General features: G+C 47.9%; 1 protein-coding gene across 1 annotated transcript in view; it reads left to right on the top strand.

The window, feature by feature from the left end:
- The first annotated feature begins 4,164 nt into the window (after positions 1-4,164).
- LOC108800284 (CD97 antigen-like) overlaps positions 4,165-19,565 on the top strand; it is an 18,349-nt gene continuing 2,948 nt past the window's right edge. The window contains exons 1-7 of the mRNA XM_018572255.1: positions 4,165-4,176; positions 4,326-4,517; positions 6,093-6,310; positions 7,830-7,896; positions 9,319-9,410; positions 11,231-11,399; positions 14,343-14,444. Coding sequence (XP_018427757.1) covers positions 4,165-4,176; positions 4,326-4,517; positions 6,093-6,310; positions 7,830-7,896; positions 9,319-9,410; positions 11,231-11,399; positions 14,343-14,444 — 852 coding nt within the window. The remainder of the gene's footprint in view (positions 4,177-4,325; positions 4,518-6,092; positions 6,311-7,829; positions 7,897-9,318; positions 9,411-11,230; positions 11,400-14,342; positions 14,445-19,565) is intronic.

The following is a 19,565-nucleotide window of genomic DNA, read 5'->3' on the forward strand; positions in this document are numbered from 1 at the left end:
GGATTGGTGAATTACGGTGCATACGGTTATGGAATCCTTAGGGTTGTGTTCCTCCACACTGACCATCACACCTACCACGCCTTTCTTTGTTCCCGCAGTCACATCGGTGATCGGATCTCTGGAATATGGTAATATCACCAAACTCCTGGAAGGTGCCGAGCTTTGGAAGGACTCACAAAAACATTCGGTGAAACTTGTCTCGCCTGTGGTCAGCGTCTTCCTTGGGATTGCCAAAACTGATAACCTCGATCAGCCCGTTCAGCTGAGACTTAACTTCAGTGACAAGGTGAGGGTTAGGAGAAGAGGGGTGAGAGCTCTGAGGGTAGCATATGGACCTCAAAGAGGTGGGGCAAGTGATATACTCTACAAGGGTATTAGAGGCACCGTCACCTTGCCCATGAAGGGTGAAGTGACATCGTCTCTGGAGAGGCCCCCTGATTGCCCTATGCCCAACTCACCAGCACCCAGCCACGTCTTCCTTCTCTGCAGCCAGCATAGGTAGCATGGGCAACGTCACCAACCCGAGATAATGTCACCTCCCTGGTCATGCGACAGTGTGCTTTGGCCCAGCATATGTCTGCTAGACCCAAGCACTATCACAGGGAAGGAGGTCACATGCTCCTCCATACCCAGAAGTGGTGGGTATTGTGACAGTAAAGTGGTGTCAGTAGGGGTGAGGTGAGGTGGAAGCCCAGGATTGGCAGGGGAACGGTGGGGTGGAAGCCCAGGATTGGCAGGGGAATGGTGGGGCGGAAGCCCAGGATTGGCAGGGGAATGGTGGGATGGAAGCCCAGGATTGGCTGGGGAACGGTGGGGTGGAAGCCCAGGAATGGCAGGGGAACGGTGGTGTGGAAGCCCAGGAATGGCAGGGGAACGGTGGGGCGGAAGCCCAGAATTGGCAGGGGAATGGTGGGGCGGAAGCCCAGGATTGGCAGCGGAACGGTGGGGTGGAAGCCCAGGATTGGCAGGGGAACGGTGAGGCGGAAGCCCAGGATTGGCAGGGGAACGGTGGGGCGGAAGCCCAGGATTGGCAGGGGAACGGTGGGGTGGAAGCCCAGGATTGGCAGGGGAACGGTGAGGCGGAAGCCCAGGAATGGCAGGGGAACGGTGGGGTGGAAGCCCAGGATTGGCAAGGGGACAGTGGGGTGGAAGCCCAGGATGGATTAGCTATGCCCAAAGTACTTTGGTAGAATTAAAACAGAAAAGAAATTGGTTTTCTGCCAGTTAATGGGGACAAATTGGTGATTGTTTTTGACCAGAGTGATGAAAAAAAGCTAAGGAGCAAGATGGAAATGTTTTTTGACTGAAGAAGATTCTAACCAGGGATGGACTGATACCAATACTAGTATTGGTGTAGGTGCCGATACAGAGTATTTGGGCGGGTACTCGCCCAAATGCTCCAAAGCTTACCCCTGATACCGGAATTTCCGGTCAGAGGGAGATTTCCTTTGACCGGCAGTGTGACAAGGGAACATGGAGCCAGCTTCCCGGCCAATCCGGAAGCCGGGCAACGGGCAATGACTCACTGCCCGGCTTCCTGATTTGCCGGGAAGCTGGCTCCATGCTGTTTGGCCAGCTCCATGCTGATTGGCTGGGAATCCAGCTTCCTGATTGGCCGGGAAGCCAGCTCCATGCTAGCAGTAGTACTGGTATCGGTACTCGGCATTTGCAAGTACTGAAAGATAAATATCGGTACTCGGTATCGGTGCGTCCCTAAAACTAACAGTGAATTAGATTTTCGTTTTGGAAACTTCATTGATTCCAAAATCGAATGTTAAAAATCAAACAAAATTTAAAACAACAAGTCTCTGATGGCATTATTGAATGTTCTGACCAGATTATTTTCTATAAAAGTTCATATAAAATTCTAACCCTGTACTTCCTCACCAATGAAACCGCAAAACTACTCATCCACTCCCTTGATATCTCTCGTCTTGACTATTGTAACTCCCTCCTCTTTGGCCTTCCACTACACAAACGATCCCCCCTTCAGTCTATCATGAATGCAGCTGCTAGACTCATCCACTTGACCAACCGCTCAGTGTCTGCAACCCCCCTCTGCCAATCCCCCCACTGGCTTCCAAACCGTCCACTCTGCTCATCCCAAGACCTCCTGCATTCCAGCTCCCTAGTCAACTCCTCCCATCTTGTCTTGAATTGTATTGTGATTGTAATGTCTTCCTTATATTGTAAAGCTCTGCGCAAACTGTTGGCGCTATATAAATACTATGTAATAATAATAATAATAATATACCCATGGACGTCAATAAAATCAATATATGCCAATTGCTATTGTAATATCACATTATGTCCACTATGTGGCACTGTGGAGCATAGAAAATCAATACCATTCGCTGTGCTCCTTTAGCTCCATCTTGTGGCCATAATGCAGTATTACATTGGAAAAAAAACCTAAAGAACGTTCACTTTGGCATATATTCGCACACAGATATCCGCGGGACGAACAGCCCTGGGAAATGTTTATAAATAGACCCCTATACCTTGCAAAAGGTAATACAGCAAACCCAAAGGAACACAAGGGCGCACAATTTTGCAGATTAGGAATGTAGCTTGCAGAGCAGTCAGCTGTACAAAAAAAACACCAGCAAATTAGCACATAGTTTGTGCCACCTCAGTTTGTTTACTTCCTCTGGGAATGGAGTGTTGGAGGTAAATCGGATTACCTGCTCTGTGTTTTCCAGTTGCTGCAGTTCAGCAGACAGTTGAAGGACACACAGTCCCCGGGGGGGCTGCACTATGACACGTTGTATTCCATGACATACGATGGTTGTAATACAAATGTATCCTGAATAAAGATTTTCTCTATTTCCTAACAAGGTGACATCGAACGAGACGCACTGTGCCTTCTGGTCCGTACCAAATGCCACCTGGAGCACTAAAGATTGTGTGACGCTTGAGAGGAACGAGGATGGCATTGTCTGCAACTGCACCCATTTAACCAGCTTTGCCGTCCTAATGGCTCTGAAGGACATACAGGTGAATAGCTCTGCACTGTACACCGTGATAGGTTGTGTTAGAACTACAGCCTGGGAGCTCTGGCTCCTCCAATATCGGAGGTCCTCATACTGTTGTAGATCTGGAGTATCAAGGTTGCATATTAGTAGGTTGGGCCACATGTGGACTCCTCCCATCGTTGTATCACACATGAAGCCAAGGTTACTGAATATTGTCACCGCACTTTGCTCTACCTTATTAAAGGAAACCTCCATTGGATGAAATATGGGGCCGCCAGTGTTGACTTCCTTCTGAAAATATTAACATGGCTGTTTGAGGTCCATGCAAGACCACACATGAAAGGGTGACAACGCTTACATAGTGCAGTACAGTGCATATCTTCTCCTGAGGGTAGAATAGAAACCTTGGACAACCAATACCTACACATTCTATGGTGATTGGATAAAGGTGTCTGTGCTACTGTGTGGGTATAAATGCTGGAGATATGATCCTGGTAGGGTTGGGGTATAAATATTGGGGTATGTTCCTGGTATGGTGGGGTATATATACTGGGGTGTGTTCCTTGTATGGTGGAGGTATCATTTCTAGGGTATGATCCTGGTATGGTGGGGGTCCCAATGCTGGGATATGCTCCTGGTATGGTGGAGGTATCATTTCTGTGGTATGTTCCTGGTAAGGTGGGGTTATAAATGTTGGGGTATGTTCTTGGTATGATGGGGGTATAATTTATGGGTTATGTTCCTGATATGGTGGAGGTATAAATGTTGGTGCATGTTCCTAGTATGGTGGAGGTATAAATGATGGGGTGTGTTCCTTGTATGGTGGGGGTATAATTTCTTTCGTTATGTTCCTGGTATGGTATGGGTATAAATGTTCGGTGCGTCCCTGGTATGGTTGAGGTATAATTTCTGGGGTATGTTCCTGGTATAGTGGGGGTATAATTTCTGGGGTATGATCCTGGTATGTTAGGGGTATGGATGCTGGGGTATGTTCCTGGTATAGTGGGGGTATAATTTCTGGGGTATGATCCTGGTATGGTGGGGTATCAGTGTTGGGGTATGTTCCTGGTCTGGTGGGGGTATAATTTATGGGGTATGTTCCTGGTATGGTGGGAGTATAAATATTGGGGTATGTTCCTGGTATGGTGGGGGTATAAATGCTGGGGTATGATCCTGGTATGTTAGGGGTATGGATGCTGGGGTATGTTCCTGGTATGGTGGGGGTATAATTTCTGGGGTATCTTCCTGATCCTTATGCAATTATTACTCAACATTTAACCCTTTACTAACATGATCGTAGCGACCAGAAAGTTAGAACGCGGCCTTACATTTTCTCTCTTTCATCCATAGAGCTGGACTCTGGACCTCATCACGCGTATTGGGCTTTCAATCTCGATCGTCTGCCTGGCATTGGCCATCATGACCTTTTGCTGTTGCCGAATTCTGCACGGAACGCGGAACACCATCCACATCCACCTGTGTGTTTCCCTTCTGCTTGGCCACTGCATCTTTCTAATTGGCATCGAAGCTTATACCAACCCGGTGAGCTGCTTTACCACTTATGGATTTTATGGATCAAAACATTTCCAGGAGAGGTCACATATTCGCTCTCCGTGTCCCGAGTCTCCTGCCTCCCCTTCGTTCCATGGTGCAGCCTCCTTCAATGTCTTCATCACTCAACACTTCCGGGAGTGTCAGATGATTGTATCTCCTGCCGCCTACTGTGGTCACTGCTGAGTCCAGAGGATGGAACCACGAGGCACGTTGGAGAACACTCCCAGAAGAGTTGACTCATGAAGACACGGATGGAGGCTGTGGTCAGTGATACAGAGAGTAGGAGACATGGGCTGTCAGAGGAGTGAGCTTACCACCGTTTCTCTTGAAGGGAATTCCTTGTGATACCCCGGCCCACAGATAGTATCACGTACCTGACTGGAGACTCAGCTGAGAAGGGGGCTGCCCGTGCACCTCTCGTCCCACACCTCTGGAAGTGGTGACAGGGGATGTAAGGACAGAGTGGGGCACAGGTGCCAATACAGGTGGGTGGCCGGTTCTTGAGGAGACGCTTTAGTGCGTTGGACCAGCTAGTGAATCGGCAGGACCGGGATGACACCGGGACCTCTTGAAACCTGAGCAGACAACGGATATGAGGCCAAGGAAGCACTGGCAGGATGTCGTTGCTCAGGGGGTTGATGGAGCGATCCACCAAGAGGCAGACCAGGAGGGAAGTCAGGTTCAAGCCGAGGTCATACACAGGGAGCTGAATCTTGAGGTGCCTAATCACAGATCAGGAGCATGGTCAGGAGACGTACGCCAGGGTCATACACAGATGATCAGAGAGCAGAGGTACCGAATCAGGAGGAGGAGGCGGAGTCAAATGGTCACAAGCCAGGTTCATACACAGGAGATCAGAGAGCAGAGGTACCGAATCAGGAGGAGGAGGCGGAGTCAAATGGTCACAAGCCAGGTTCATACACAGGAGATCAGAGAGCAGAGGTACCGAATCAGGAGGAGGAGGCGGAGTCAAATGGTCACAAGCCAGGTTCATACACAGGAGATCAGAGAGCAGAGGTACCGAATCAGGAGGAGGAGGCGGAGTCAAATGGTCACAAGCCAGGTTCATACACAGGAGATCAGAGAGCAGAGGTACCGAATCAGGAGGAGGAGGCGGAGTCAAATGGTCACAAGCCAGGTTCATACACAGGAACAAAGTACAGGGCACACAGGGACTAGCTGAAGACCACTCAGCAACTTGGTCATGGCTTCATGTCTGTTTATACATGATCGTGTGTGAGCTAATGAGCGTGATCCTGTACGCTAATGAGCGCGCTTCTGCATGCTCACGTGCGCTATTCCCGTACACGCGCGTTCACGTGCTAAATCGCGTTTTCCAAGAGCTTTAAGCAATGAATTGCATACTTGTGTGTGTGCACATTTTTGAGCAGGAGTCCATCTGCAGGTAAGCCTCTTACAGATAGCTGCCTCTTAAAATCTAGATTCTGCCTGCTTTTAGTCCACCCCGAGGCTCCACCTCTCCACCAACACATTGTTTTTTAATTGATTGTAGTTGCTCCATTTGTATCGTTGTGTTCAATTGTGACGCGTCATTTACCCCAGGTGGTGTGTGGAATAGTGGCCGGGCTCCTGCACTTCTTCTACCTCTCTGCTTTCTGCTGGATGTCCCTGGAAGGGTTGGAACTCTACCTGATGCTTGTCGAGGTCTTCAAAACCCAAGTGAAGACAAGATACCTGCTGGCGATGGGCTATGGAGTGCCGATCGTGATCATCACCATTAGCGCAGCAGTGGTCCCCGAGGGATACGGGACTGAGACACAGTAAGTGGGCGTGGTTCAGAGATTTGCTGCAACAGGAACATTGAAAAGAATATTTGCAATGAGGTTGTGAAATGTTATGGAGGAAGGTCATCTTAAAAGATGTGACAGTGGTGACTCGTATATGATAGAGAACAGGGACATGCGGTCAGGGGGGGCAGAGCCTCACCTAGTATTATGGAGGAAAAAGCTGTCAGCTTCAAGTCTGAAGCTGACAGCTTTTTCTCCATTCAGATCGGCTTCTATCAGGCTACATTTCAGGGAAATCCTCCCCGCTGTGTAACCTGTCATGGGCGGAGCGCTGTGTGTTAATTACAGGCGGCGCTGCATCCGGCTTTTGAAAGCTAGTTAGGTTACACAGCAGCGGGCTTCCCCACTGCTTGTGTAACCTAACTATTGAGGCAAGAGCTGTCACAGCCTCTACTTTGTGTTAGAGGCGTGACCTCTGTGGATGGCTTGGACCAATGGCAAAGCGCTATTGTGCCCAAGCTGTCCAATCAAAAAAAGAAAAAAAAAAACCCTGAGGCCATCGATCTCGATGCCTCAGCAGTGACGAGCAAGTGACGGACGGGGAAGCTCCTCCCTGTCTCCTCCCTTCCTCCTTCACACTAGCTTGGGGTGGGGCTTTGGACAGTGGGGGCGGGACGTGCTGGGGGCAAGGCTGGGAAATGCCTCACCCGGAACCAGAGGTACTGCACGTCACTGATAAAGAAGGTTGGTTGCACTCCTTACCGGAGAAGCCCCATATTCGGGGAAGGGTGCTTGAAATGACTGCGGATGGCGCCGCAAGTTGCACCTGGTATAAGAGGCCCCAATGGGCATAGCATAGCAATGATGTCATCGCTATGCCTGATGAAGGGACACTGTGCGGCCCCGATAGCGCTTGTGTTTTTGACATGAGTTTTATATAAATCCACCATTGATTATCCTTGAAGGAACTTGGTGTGCTGGCGACATTTCTCTTATACCAAGCGGTGACTCCTATGTCTCGAATCCTTTCACATGTTGTAAGTATAGGGATTCCATTATTGGTATTTGTAAAAAATAAATCAAGCCAACTAAACTTGCTGTATTTTTCTGGAAGACGTTTTGCTGGTCGTCCGGCTAGTTTTCCCGACAGAGTGCAACACACTTTACACATGTTGGTGCGACACACCTTGCCAACAGACGTGCCTTGTGCTCCCTGGACAGAAGTTCTACACACACCTGTTTTGATGCACTGGGCAGCCCATTTAAATGGATAGGCTGCCTCAACGCAAAAAGGCACATTATCGCACGGCATAACGCATGTTAACACGGCACAATAGACTAAGTAATCCCTTCGTCCCAATGCGAGACACCAGTGCTCTGTAGCCTCTCTTGATGCCCAGACTCATAGGCCTCATCTTTCTGGTTTAGAAGATGGTATAGCCTGGCAGGGATTGTTCTAAAGCACAATACGGGGGGCAAGGGGGAGAGACTGAGGAGAGAATTAATGATAGATTAGGTAAATTACAATTGTCCTTTTTTTCTGTGTTTGCAGTTGCTGGTTGTCTATTAAACGCAATTTTATCTGGAGCTTCATGGGCCCTGTGTGTGCCATTATCCTGGTAAGTGTCGGGTATTCCCAATGTCTTATTTGCAGCCCCACCAAATGAAGTCATACAGTTTGTATAAAACATACCGACCTCCATAATAAAATGCTCAATATTAGATCAGATGGACCACTCTTCCCTTAGTGCCACGTACCTGGATGGAGACTGAATGTGGGAGGAGGCTTCCCTTGCACCTCGTGTGCCAAAGACTCTGGACTTGGGAACAGAGTGTGAGTGGACAGCGAGTGGCACAGGTGCCAGTGGTGATCACGCCATGCATGCTGGAGTTCTGGCACTGGATCGGGTCAAGCTGAGCTGTAGTCAAAACCAGGCAGGCAGCGGAGTGCAGAGCAGGATCCAAGGATACTGGTGATATCATTGACCTTGTATGGCCACATGGCCATATTTGGCCAATGATGTTAGCAGCTCCCCACCCCATTTGCCATATGGCCATATTTGGTCAATTAAATTACAATCCGGGGTTCCAGATAAGGTGCCAATGATTAGAATCTCCTTATGGAGAATGTGGGTGGAACCGGTCTTATGAAACCTCAGATATGTAGGATCTGGTGCTCTCTTTGCTACAGATGTGTGGTGTCCTCATGCCAAGATCAATAGAGCTTTCTAAGGTTCTCAGAAAGAAAGTTCTGGATACCTTTGATTCTGGAAAGGGTCTTTAAAAAAAAAGTCAAAATGATTTGAAATCAACCATTTCCCTGTAAAATAATCTGCAAATGGTGTAGATTTTAATGTCCGGGACTGAGCAGCTGGACTACTTCAAATGACTATATCTGCATTCAGCTTTAAGTATATGGAAGCCACCTGAGTGCATCTGAGCCATCAGCATCTCAACCCTTTATTTTACATGCAGCTGCGGGTCTGAGAATGCCCTGGCCACGGCTAATTGGGATGCCACTGACAACTTCCTTCTGGGTTCAGATGAACTGAAGTTGGGACTGAACCTGAGCTCATTCTTACTCCCCAGTGGTGATACAGAGTGAAAATGGCTTAGAACCATTATCAAAAACCCCAAAAAATGTTTTTACTTTTAGATACACGTAATTCCCATTATGATTTGCTTTTTATTCTCTGGGGCTCTGTGGGTGAGATCACCTGAACTCCCGGGTCTGCACACCCATTCTCCTTGCCAAAATTTGTAATAATGAGCAATGCAACAGAAGGTCTGAAACACACAAAGATGGACGGACACACCCAAATCTCCCAGGCAGACAGAATTATGGGGTATATGGAGGTCTCAATGTTGGAGTAACCAAGATATACGTTGTATGAGAAGTCAGGGGCTGACTCGGCCCACCAATCTGTACCAATAACTCAAATATCACTATGGGATGTACTGACGCTTTCAAACCCTGAGAGCAAAAACAGAGCTTTCCATGGTCACCCGCAGCCCATTATAAATATCTTTCTTCTGTTCAGGTGAATTGTGGAATTTTTGTATTGACTGTATATAAACTGGCTGAGAAAATGACAACGATCAACCCCGAGCAAGGCAAATTAAAAAGATTAAGGTAAACCTCTGTTACTATATGTATGATGGACAATTTGTAATGTTACTTTGTATATTCCCTGTGTGCTAAAGGTTGATATGAGTCCGTGGATGCTATGCAGGGCAGCCGTCAGAAATTTTGGGGCCCCTTACACGGCTTTAGGCCGCCCCCCCACCGCTGGACACGGGCTTAGTGACGCGCTGGACGCAGGGCTTAGCGATGCGCTGGACACAGGACCCACCTGAGAGTGATCCTGCAGAGCCCACCATAGATGCTGCACAGCCCATCTGAGACTGTCTATGGTGGGCTCTGAAGGGGTCTCAGGTGGGCTGGTCAGGGCTGCATCCCTCCCCTCCCTCCTTTCCTTCCTACCGTACCAGCTCCTCTTACCTGCACACGTGGCCTCGTCTGCCACCGGACTAACGTGACGTCACTTCCGGCCAGTACGACATCAGACGAGCAGCATCGCTGATGGGGCCCCAGCTTGTCTCGAAGCTGCTGGAGCGGCAATGCTGGGGCCCTGCGCTGCTAGGTCCCCTTCACCGCCGGCCGAGAGTCATGTAAGGGACCCGGGCAGGGCCCCCCAGAGCCCCATACATGAGTATCGACTGTACCCCCCTGATGCTATGAGACTGTCATAGGTTAGAGATAGGACCGCACTATACACAGGTGCCTTGGCGCGGCTGTGCCGCTTTCACATTTTCTGCAGAAGACGTGTATCTAAACCTCTGTTTTTAACCCTTACCGGTTAGACAGGTTTTTTTTTTTGCATGCTGGCTGGTGAGTGCGCTGGGAAACCTTTTGCTGTTGTATTGCTTAAAGCCCTTCCATGTGCACCTTGCTTGAAAGCTGGTTGTGAGTTGATGAGTGTGTTTGCCATTTGTTTTGCTCGACTGATTGTTTTGCTTCCCACATCAGGCACTTGCCTGAGATAAGTGCCATCAATAGGAATGCAGAGGAGGGGGCCAGTCAAATAGCTTGACAGTAAAAAAACCTTTTTCAAGACAGGCTTGTTCACAATAGAGCTCTACATACACAGCACCATAACAACCAATGGCACTGTGCGGCCGTGCGGTCATGCCACCCACTGGATGGAAATGCATGACTCTGTATGACCCGGCTGCCTGCATCTGCCCAACCAATGACGCTGGATCACCAGGTGTCGGATCCAGCTGTGCCAAAGAGAGGGTGGAACGGGAACTGAGTTCTGGAGCAAATTGCCCCTAAAAAATACCGCAGTGTAGGAATTTAAAAGTTATGTCAACAGAATATTTCATTTACCACAACCTGAAATCCATTAAATTCGGTTCTGCAGATAAGGTACCAATAATTAGAACCTTATTATGGAGTATGCTGGTGGAGGCGGTCTTATTTAAAGGAGAACTATGGGGTTAAGGCTTTTCCCCTTAGTTCTACGTAGGGTAATGGGAGGACACTAACTAGCGCCCTCCCGTGACCCTAGGCTCAGTATACTGAGACGCCGCAGTATACCGCGAGCTGCTGCTGGAGTGTCATCATGACAAGATCAGTAGAGCTATCTAAGGTTCTCAGAAAGAAAGTTCTGGATATCTTTGATTCAGGAAGGGGATTTTAAAACGTTTGCTAAATGATTTGGAATCAACCAATTCACTGTAAGGAAAATAATCTACAAGTGGTGTGGATTTCAATCGACTGCTAATGTGTCCTGAATTGGGCAACTGGACTCAGTATTTAAAATGACTAAATCTGCATTCAGCTTCAAGTCTATGGAAGCCACCATAGATAATTGATATTGATACCACAAGTGATACCAAATGACATGTTGGCAGATTGCCCTCTAACTGTTGATTCCTCTCCATTAGGACTTTGACGATAACCTCAGTAGCCCAGCTGTGCATTCTGGGCTGTTGTTGGGCATTTGGATTCCTCATGTTCGGCCAGGCATCCTTATTTTTTGCATACGCGTTCACCATCTGCAACATTCTGCAAGGAGTCCAGATCTTCTTCCTGCACTGCCTCATGAACAAAAAGGTGGGTAGAATATAAAAGGTGGCATGACTGATGGAAAAGCAGGGCGGGATTTCTGCAGAGCTGACATTAGCCAATGGGTGCAGCTCTTCACTCCTGGCCTTGGCATGACTTGTATAGCTATGGTGTCTAACCTTGGTTGGTGTGGTAGTAAGGCTTGGTAGTCTACGAGAAGGCAGCCGAAGACAGTTGGTCAAAGTGGACAAGTATAAATTCAACCTTGGTGAGAGGATAGATTACAATTATATACAGTATATACAGGTGAAACTCGAATAATTAGAATATCGTGCAAAGTTCATTTATTTCACTAATGCAACTTAAAAGGTGAAGCTAATATATGAGAGAGACTCATTACATGCAAAGCAAGATAGTTCAAGCCGTGATTTGTCATCATTGTGATGATTATGGCTTACAGCTCATGAAAACCCCAAGAACCCCAAATCCACAACCTCAGAAATGTAGAATATTACATGCAATCAGTAAAACAAGGATTGTACATAGAACATTATCGGACCTCTGACAAGTACAAGCATGCATATGTACTCAGTACTTGGTTTGGGCCCCTTTTGCAGCACTTACTGCAATTACTTTTGCACGATATTCTAATTATTCGAGTTTCACCTGTATAGCGCAAACATATTCCACAGCGCTGTACAACCATTTAGACAAGTAAGAAACACTAACAAACATCATTGACATACAGAAACAGTATTTCCATCTGACCACAGAAAATCTGCCGATAATTGTAAGGTGTATGGGCACCTTAAGTGGTAGGGGACCAAAGACAGAGTAGTTGGGAAGAGGAGACTACAGATGGAGGGACTTGGGAGTACTGTGAATCGGGAGCAGAAGGGAAGGTTGTATAAGGTGAGAAATCAAGGGGAGAGCTGATCTGCTTCTGAGTAGGAGCAGCGGGTGGTCAACAGTGTCAAAAGCAGCAGAAAGGTCAAGAAGAATATTATTATTATAAAGGATTTATAGAGCGCCAACAGTTTGTGCAGCGCTTTACAATATAAGGAAGACATTACAGTCACAATACAATACAAGGCAAGATGGTAAGGAGAGCCCTGCCCCTGGGGGCTTACAGTCTAAGAATACAAAGTGAATAATGTCCCTTAGATTTGGCGGTCACTGGGTCGTTAGTCACCTTGGTCATGGCAGTCTCTCTGTGGAGTGTTGTGGGCGAAAACCAGATTGTAGCGGGTCAAGTAGGGAGTTGGCGTTCAGGTAGTCTGTGAGTCGGGCATACACCAGTCTTTCAAGGAGTTTGGAGGCAAAGGGAAGAAGAGAGATGGGGCGATAGCTAGATACAGCTTCCGGGTCAAGATGGATAGAAGAACTTGGTGGACATAACAAAACTACAAAACCAATTTTATAGATGCACGCGAGGGTGATGTCACATGTGTGAATAATGTAGGCGTGTTTGCTTTTTGAAAACATTAACATGATCCTGTCCTTATCAAAGTAGAACTCCTGACAAACTCTTTGAGTTGAGTGGGACAGATTTCCTTTCAACTATAATGCACAACAGGGGCGTCCCGAGGCTGGGTGACACCCTGGGCGGTAACCGAGTGTCACCCCGCCAAGACGTCATCGTGCACACGCGTCAGTATTCTGATACCTGCCGGAGAGAGGAGGGGACAGTCACCCGACGGGATAAGGTATGCCGCCGGGTCCCCTCCTCTCTCCTGATACTGTCGGGCGTTCGGTCCATGACCGAGCACCCGACTTTTCAGAGGGGGGTGACACCAAAATGACTGTGAGTCATTTTGGTGTCACCCGGTGCGGGCCGCACCCCCCTTCTGACGCCACTGGGCACAATACATGTTCTACACAATTATTCTTGTACTGCATGGGGATTTAAGTTCCCTCATTTTCTGATCTCATTTTACCCTTGCTGGATCCTCAGGAGTTCAACATTGGGGCAGGAAGTGAGAGGAAAAACTCCCCGTCGAGGACAAAGACAACAATAAAAGTTCTAACCGCTTTACTAAAAAAAAGGTTTAAGCTGGAGTTAGGCTTTGAAGGACGACGGTTCTTTTAATGAAACCACCACCCACCCTGAATGCAGCCTCCCTGTTAAGATACTTACCCTCCTCCCCACTCCCAAGATCTTTCCAAGTGCCACACAGGTTTTGTAAAGAAAACACCCCATAGGGTCCTCTTTTTACTGCCTATGTGTGCCACAGCCACATTCATTCCTATGGATGAGATATACCCCACTGGATGGCTGAAGGTTGGCATTAGCATGGCTCAACCATAGGAATGAGTGGGGCCAGAGCACGCATGTGCAGTAGGAAGAGGGTTTGGTCGGGATGTTTTCATTGCAAAGGCAAGAATCGGGGCCAAAAAGTGAACGCCTCGGGAGAGAGGAGGAAGGTGTTATACCAGACAGACTACATTCAGGTTTTCTGATTTTTTTTGTGTGTGTTTTGCCCATTTATTTCATTTGGACCCAGTTGCCAGATGGATATGTGAAACCAGCACCTCACTGTAAAAGAAGAGCAATACATATCTCTTCGGCAGGTGGTGTGTTATAACTTTCTCAGAGAGCTCAGATCGTGGCTGCTTTCTGACACTTTATGGTGTGTCAGATATTGTATCCCCCCCCCCACTGGGTTCTGTGGTTTCTCCCGCCTACCCTTAGGTCATTGCTGTGTGCTGTAGTGACATGGAGGTAGGCTGGAGGAACCTCTGAGTGCAGCATGGGTCCAGGAGATAGACACTCCTGGAACTGTTGGCTTCAGAAGGCTTCCTTTTGAACAGATTGGCGTTCCTCAACACATGCAGAAGGAAAGGTATTTCCATTCTTCTAATGCAGGGTGTTATTTTTGATAGAGACAATGTAATAAATGGAGGTCTTTAAAATTCAGATTGTCCCAACGATCAGAGTTTGTTGTTGATTTGCCTGTTTAGTCTTTCAATGATGTCTCCATTTTTTTGCAGATTCGGGAAATATACGGCAACCTGATTTGTGCGATCGTCCATTTCAGATCTCCAGTCTACTCCGAATTCACCAACAGCAGCAATGTCAATACACAGAGCAGGGTAAGAGGAAGCCTTGTTGTCCTTTCATCCACATTCAAGGATTACTCCATTCATTACTCATTTGGAGAAGGTTATGGTTTATGAAGGTTACCTGTAGCACATAAAGAGCTAGAGCAGCCATTTTGAGTGCTGAACAATATTCTAGATGCATAACGTTTCTCTTTATTTCTGTGAAGTTTCTCAGTCATCCACTTGTACTGTTACGTTGACAACGTTTCGCTACTTATCCAAGTGGCTTCCACGGTTCTAACCAGTGTCAGGAACATACCCCAGCTTGAAGCCTGCCCCTACTTCACTAATTTGTCCTTCAGTAGCATATTGGCCAATGAAAGGAACCATTGCGCTTCGTGGAGGACAAGGAATTTAATACTCTAGGGAGAGGATTCTCCAGGCATCATCGCTCTTGCAGTGACGTGCGGCATTCAACCAGGAGCCCCCGCCCCCTATCGGACACAGCCCTGCCCCTGTCGAACAAAACTCCACCCCCAAGCTAGTGTAAAGGAGGAAGGGAGGAGACTCCCTGTCCCTCACTTGCTTGTCGCTGTTGAGGCATCAAGATTGATAACCTCAGTGGGTTTTTGTTTTTTTCTTTTTTTGATTGGACAGCTTGGACCAATGGTGTTTTGCCATCCACAGAGCTCCCGCCTCTATCACAGAGTAGAGGCTGTGACAGCTCTGGCTTCAATAGTTATGTTACACAAGCAGTGGGGAAGCCCGCTACCTGTCAAAAGCCGGATGCAGCACCGCCTGTAATTAACACTCAGCGCTCCGTCCATGACAGGTTACACAGCGGGGGGGGGTTTGGATTTCCCTACTATGTAACCTGTAACAAGCCGATCTGAATGGAGAAAAAGCTGTCAGCTTCAGACATGAAGCTGACAGCCTTTTCCTCTATAATTCTAAGTGAGGCTCTGCCCCACCTGCCTCCCCTGACCGCATGTCCCTGCACTCTTGGAGATCAGCGGCATGGGCAGGTAAGTATAATATCCATTATTTACGGGGGGAAACTTCTTCTACACTTTATTTTTTAACATATGCGCAGCAGCTCCATCTAGTAGGCAAAATGTAGTACATTATATATGTCAACCTGCAAAGACAATATATCTAAGAACTAGGGATGCACCGATACCAGTTTCTCGATATCGAGTAACGATATATATATTTTTTTGGTACTCGTCGATACCGAATACCGATACTGAATACATGTGTGAGGACTCGCCGCCCAGCTTCCTGATTAGCCAGGAAGCCAGCTCCATGCTCCTTCATCAGAAGGTGACAAGGAAGCATGGAGCCGGCTTTCTGGACAATCAGGAAGCTGGGAGCGGGTAATGACTTGCCACCCAGCTTCCTGATTGGTCGGGAAGCTGGCCAATCAGGAAGTCGGGCGGCGAGTCATTACATGCCACCCAGCTTCTTGACTGGCCAGGAAGCTGGCTCTATGCTCTCTCAGCACCAAGTGACGAGGGAGCATGAAGCCAGCTTCCTGATTGGACCACTAGGCCGGCTTCATGCTCCCTGGTAACAAGGCAGCATGGAGCCGGCTTCCTGGCCAATTAGGAAGCAGGGCCACGTGTAATGATACCGGAAGTTCCAGTATCGGAATAAGCATCCGGAGTATTTGAGCAAGTACGAGTACTCGCCCCAAATACTCGGTATCGGCACCAGTATTGGTATCGGTGCATCCCTACTTAGAACATTTGTTTTTGCATCTATTCGCACAGAATGAACATGTAGAAAGATCAATATGGTGAATGGCTCCGGTAATTGGTTATAAATAGACCCCTTAGTTTTCCATGTACTGTAATTACCTGGAAGCCGCAGTGCGTCTACTGCAGACATCAGCTCTACGTACTCAATGAGCAGAGGATCAACAGCAGCGGTGGTTAGATCCCTTTTGACCCGTCAGACATAGGAAAATCACAGTCAGAATCGGGGGCAGAGCGGGACCTGCCAGCAAGAACATAGTTCTGGAAAGGGCCCCCAACCGATGCTTGGATGGGTCCTTAAAACCAGATGCATCCTCCACCTGTATAGTAGCTGCCTTGTTACGGCCGGATCCACAGAGGGAAAGGACCACTTCATAGATACAAAGCGAGCAAGTGCTTAAGGGAAGAAAACAATCACCCTTCCTAGAGAAACAGTGGGAAGAGCAGGAGCAAGGGAAAAGTCTTTGTGGCCTTAGGAGCCCTATAAGACCCAAGACTGGAAATAGCACTGATAGAAGCAACAGGCTGATGCTTTGATTTCTGGGTGGTGTATACCACATCAATAAGAGCCGTCATAGTTTCCTTAAACTAGCAGTAGACTGAGACTCCTCAGAAGCAAGCTCATCCGACAAGGATTTTAGTGATTGTCTATGCAGCCGTTGGCTGAGAAGCCACTAAGGAAAGAGACTCCAAACATGAGAGGACATGATGACTTCAGACATCAGCAGGCGTGTTGCAAATGGCTCCTGACTTATTAGTGGAACGTGAGCTGAGGGCACCCAATACAGTGGGACCGTCCTCCCTCCAATGTCTAAAATGACATGTTCCATATTTGCAGTGTACAGGCTCAAGTACACACACAGAAGCCAGACAGCTGGTAGCAGAAAAGAGTTCTCCACCATAGAGTTGGATAGTCAGAGGTGACCAAAGTCACTGTAGGAAGGCAGCAGGAACAGAATGAAGGTCAAAGTGGCTCCTTTTGCAACAGGAGGAACAGGGGAGAGATGCTTGCTACATGCTACATGAAGGAAGAGAGATTGAGGTGAGCGCGCTTGCAAACACTCCACCCAGGGGAAGCCACAGTGGGTAACGGAATAATGGTGCACAGCAAATGAGGGAGCCCCCCGGTGCCCAGCCCAACCAGCCTATTCACAAAGCGAAGTCTTCTGAAGGTGCCCATACACCTTACAATTATCTGCAGATTTTCTGTGGTCAGATGGAATAAGTGCAACAGATTGGCCCAGGTGGAGATTACTCCATCCACAGTGTAGATGGAGGAATCTGTTGCATCTTTTCCATCTGACCACAGAACATCTGCAGATAATTGTAAGGTGTATGGCCAGCTTGAGACAAGGCAAAGGCAATACCAGCGGCTCTGGACCTGGAAAGTACTTCACAGCTAAGTTCATGAGAACGGAGTCTGGAAAGTGCCCCATGGGGAACCCAGTGCCAAAAGGTCACTTTCAGGCTAGCCCTGCAACGCCCAGTTGGGTCCGCATGCGCTATGGTCCAAAGGCCGCACTGAGGATGACCACATTGCATAGTTCGATTTGAAGGGGAAATCTCCAGACAGCAATGTAGAGAAGAGAATGAACATTCATAGAAATATCAGTTCCTTTAAAATCTGTCCAGTGGTGAGTGAAGTGTGACTACCATAGAGTGACCGCTCCCAAATGACGCGAGTTTCAGCTGCAGTAAGGAACACCAGGGACAGTGAGCGCTCGTCACCCCAGAGGATCACATAGATGTAGGAGATCCAAGGAAGTAAAACAAAGAAGTCCCAGAGGTCTCTGCTCTTAGCATAGTTCTCACTTCTGGCTTTATATGCAATTGGGATTGTAAAAAACATATATATAGCAGCAAAAAAGTGAGCCATTTCTCTGAACGACAAAGTAATACAAAGAGGTCAAAATGATTATTCAGCTTCAAAGTCCCTGAAAATATTTGCTTCTCCATTCCTGATGCCGCACATTCATGAGAATCCTTTCGGGGCAAAAAGATGAGTTCTATTGTTAGGGAACCCCCCTGGGATTCACTTTCTCCATGCTCCCCCACAATGCTCCCCCCAACCTTCCTCTTGGAATCCCGAGCCTAATCTGCGTCAGACCCATCTCGGTGCTCTCACACTGCAATGACATTTTCCTACCGTATTCTGCTGCCCTACGTGACCGTGTTCAGTCTGGTGGGTAGCCACTCAAGCCCTGTATCCTAGGAAGGAGGCGGCCGCAATCTTCTCCATTCCCGGAAGTCCTGGTATTTCCTAAGGCACCGGATGGAGCAGCTGGCGAGCGCAGCAGAGGTATCAATGGATACCCAAACAAGAGGACTCCTTAATTGGCAAAGTGATAGGTTCTCTTTAAACCAACAAACATCACTCCTTCCCACTACTTAGCAGTACAGCATCCCTGGAAATAGCTCCTTCTCATGCTTGACTCTGTAGTTCCCCTGTAGATATTTACACCCCCCTCCACTACCAGCTGAGCAGGAGGATAACCCTTTGGCTGGGTTCACACCTAGGCGTATTGAATATGCGCATTTGTCGCGTCGCGCGTTTTTACCGAGATTCGCGGTAAAAAAAACGCATGTTTCCGTGGGCTACTTGGCTGTATCCCAATGGAACCGCGAGACCAAAACGCCCCAAAGAAGTACATGTACTTCTTTGGGCGGCGTAGGCCGTTTTGTAGCGCGTTCAGATGGGCTGAAATACACCCAGGTGTGAACCATACCCATAGGAAATAATGGGATTTCTGTGTCTGAGCGTTTTGCAGAGCGTTCGAACGCGCTACAAAACGCCCAGGTGTGAACCAGGCCTTAAAAATGGGTCAGTTGGGCTGGATAGAGGTGGCATTTAGAATAGCTTGGAGATACGTTCCCCAAATTCCGCTCATTGCTAAACCTAAGTACCGGCGAGGGAAGGGGAACATTCAATAATGCTTTTCTCAGCAATGATGAGAACTCGCAGCATCTAGAATTCCCTTCTTGTATGATCCGCCTCTATATTTGTACCCGGTTCCCCCCACTGCCCTATATGATAGAACATGCATACAGAGCGAGGTATGGAGTTGCAAATACGTGAACGTGGTCTTTCCAAAAATAGAGGCGGAGAAGATACTTCAAAGTAACCTGTCCGTGACACTGGATATCTTAACCCCCTTAGTGATGGGAGAGTTTCTGGTCAGAAGGCCTGAAATTGGAGTCTCCCGTTTCTTACCTGCCCTAAAAAAATGCTAGTTGCCTGCCAGTCACACAGATACCCCATCATCAACACGGACCAAATATGCAAAATGTTGGCTTTTTTTCCCCACCCCAAAACCTAAATGAAGCCCTCAGGGCTGCTAATTACCTTCCTCATTCAGCTGCAGGAGTCATTTTCATATCTGGTGTACCTTCCAGAACAGCAATTACTGCAGGGGTT

Source organism: Nanorana parkeri, unplaced genomic scaffold (assembly GCF_000935625.1).
Source record: "Nanorana parkeri isolate BGI_ZX_2015 unplaced genomic scaffold, ASM93562v1 scaffold1980, whole genome shotgun sequence".
Lineage (NCBI taxonomy): Eukaryota > Metazoa > Chordata > Amphibia > Anura > Dicroglossidae > Nanorana > Nanorana parkeri.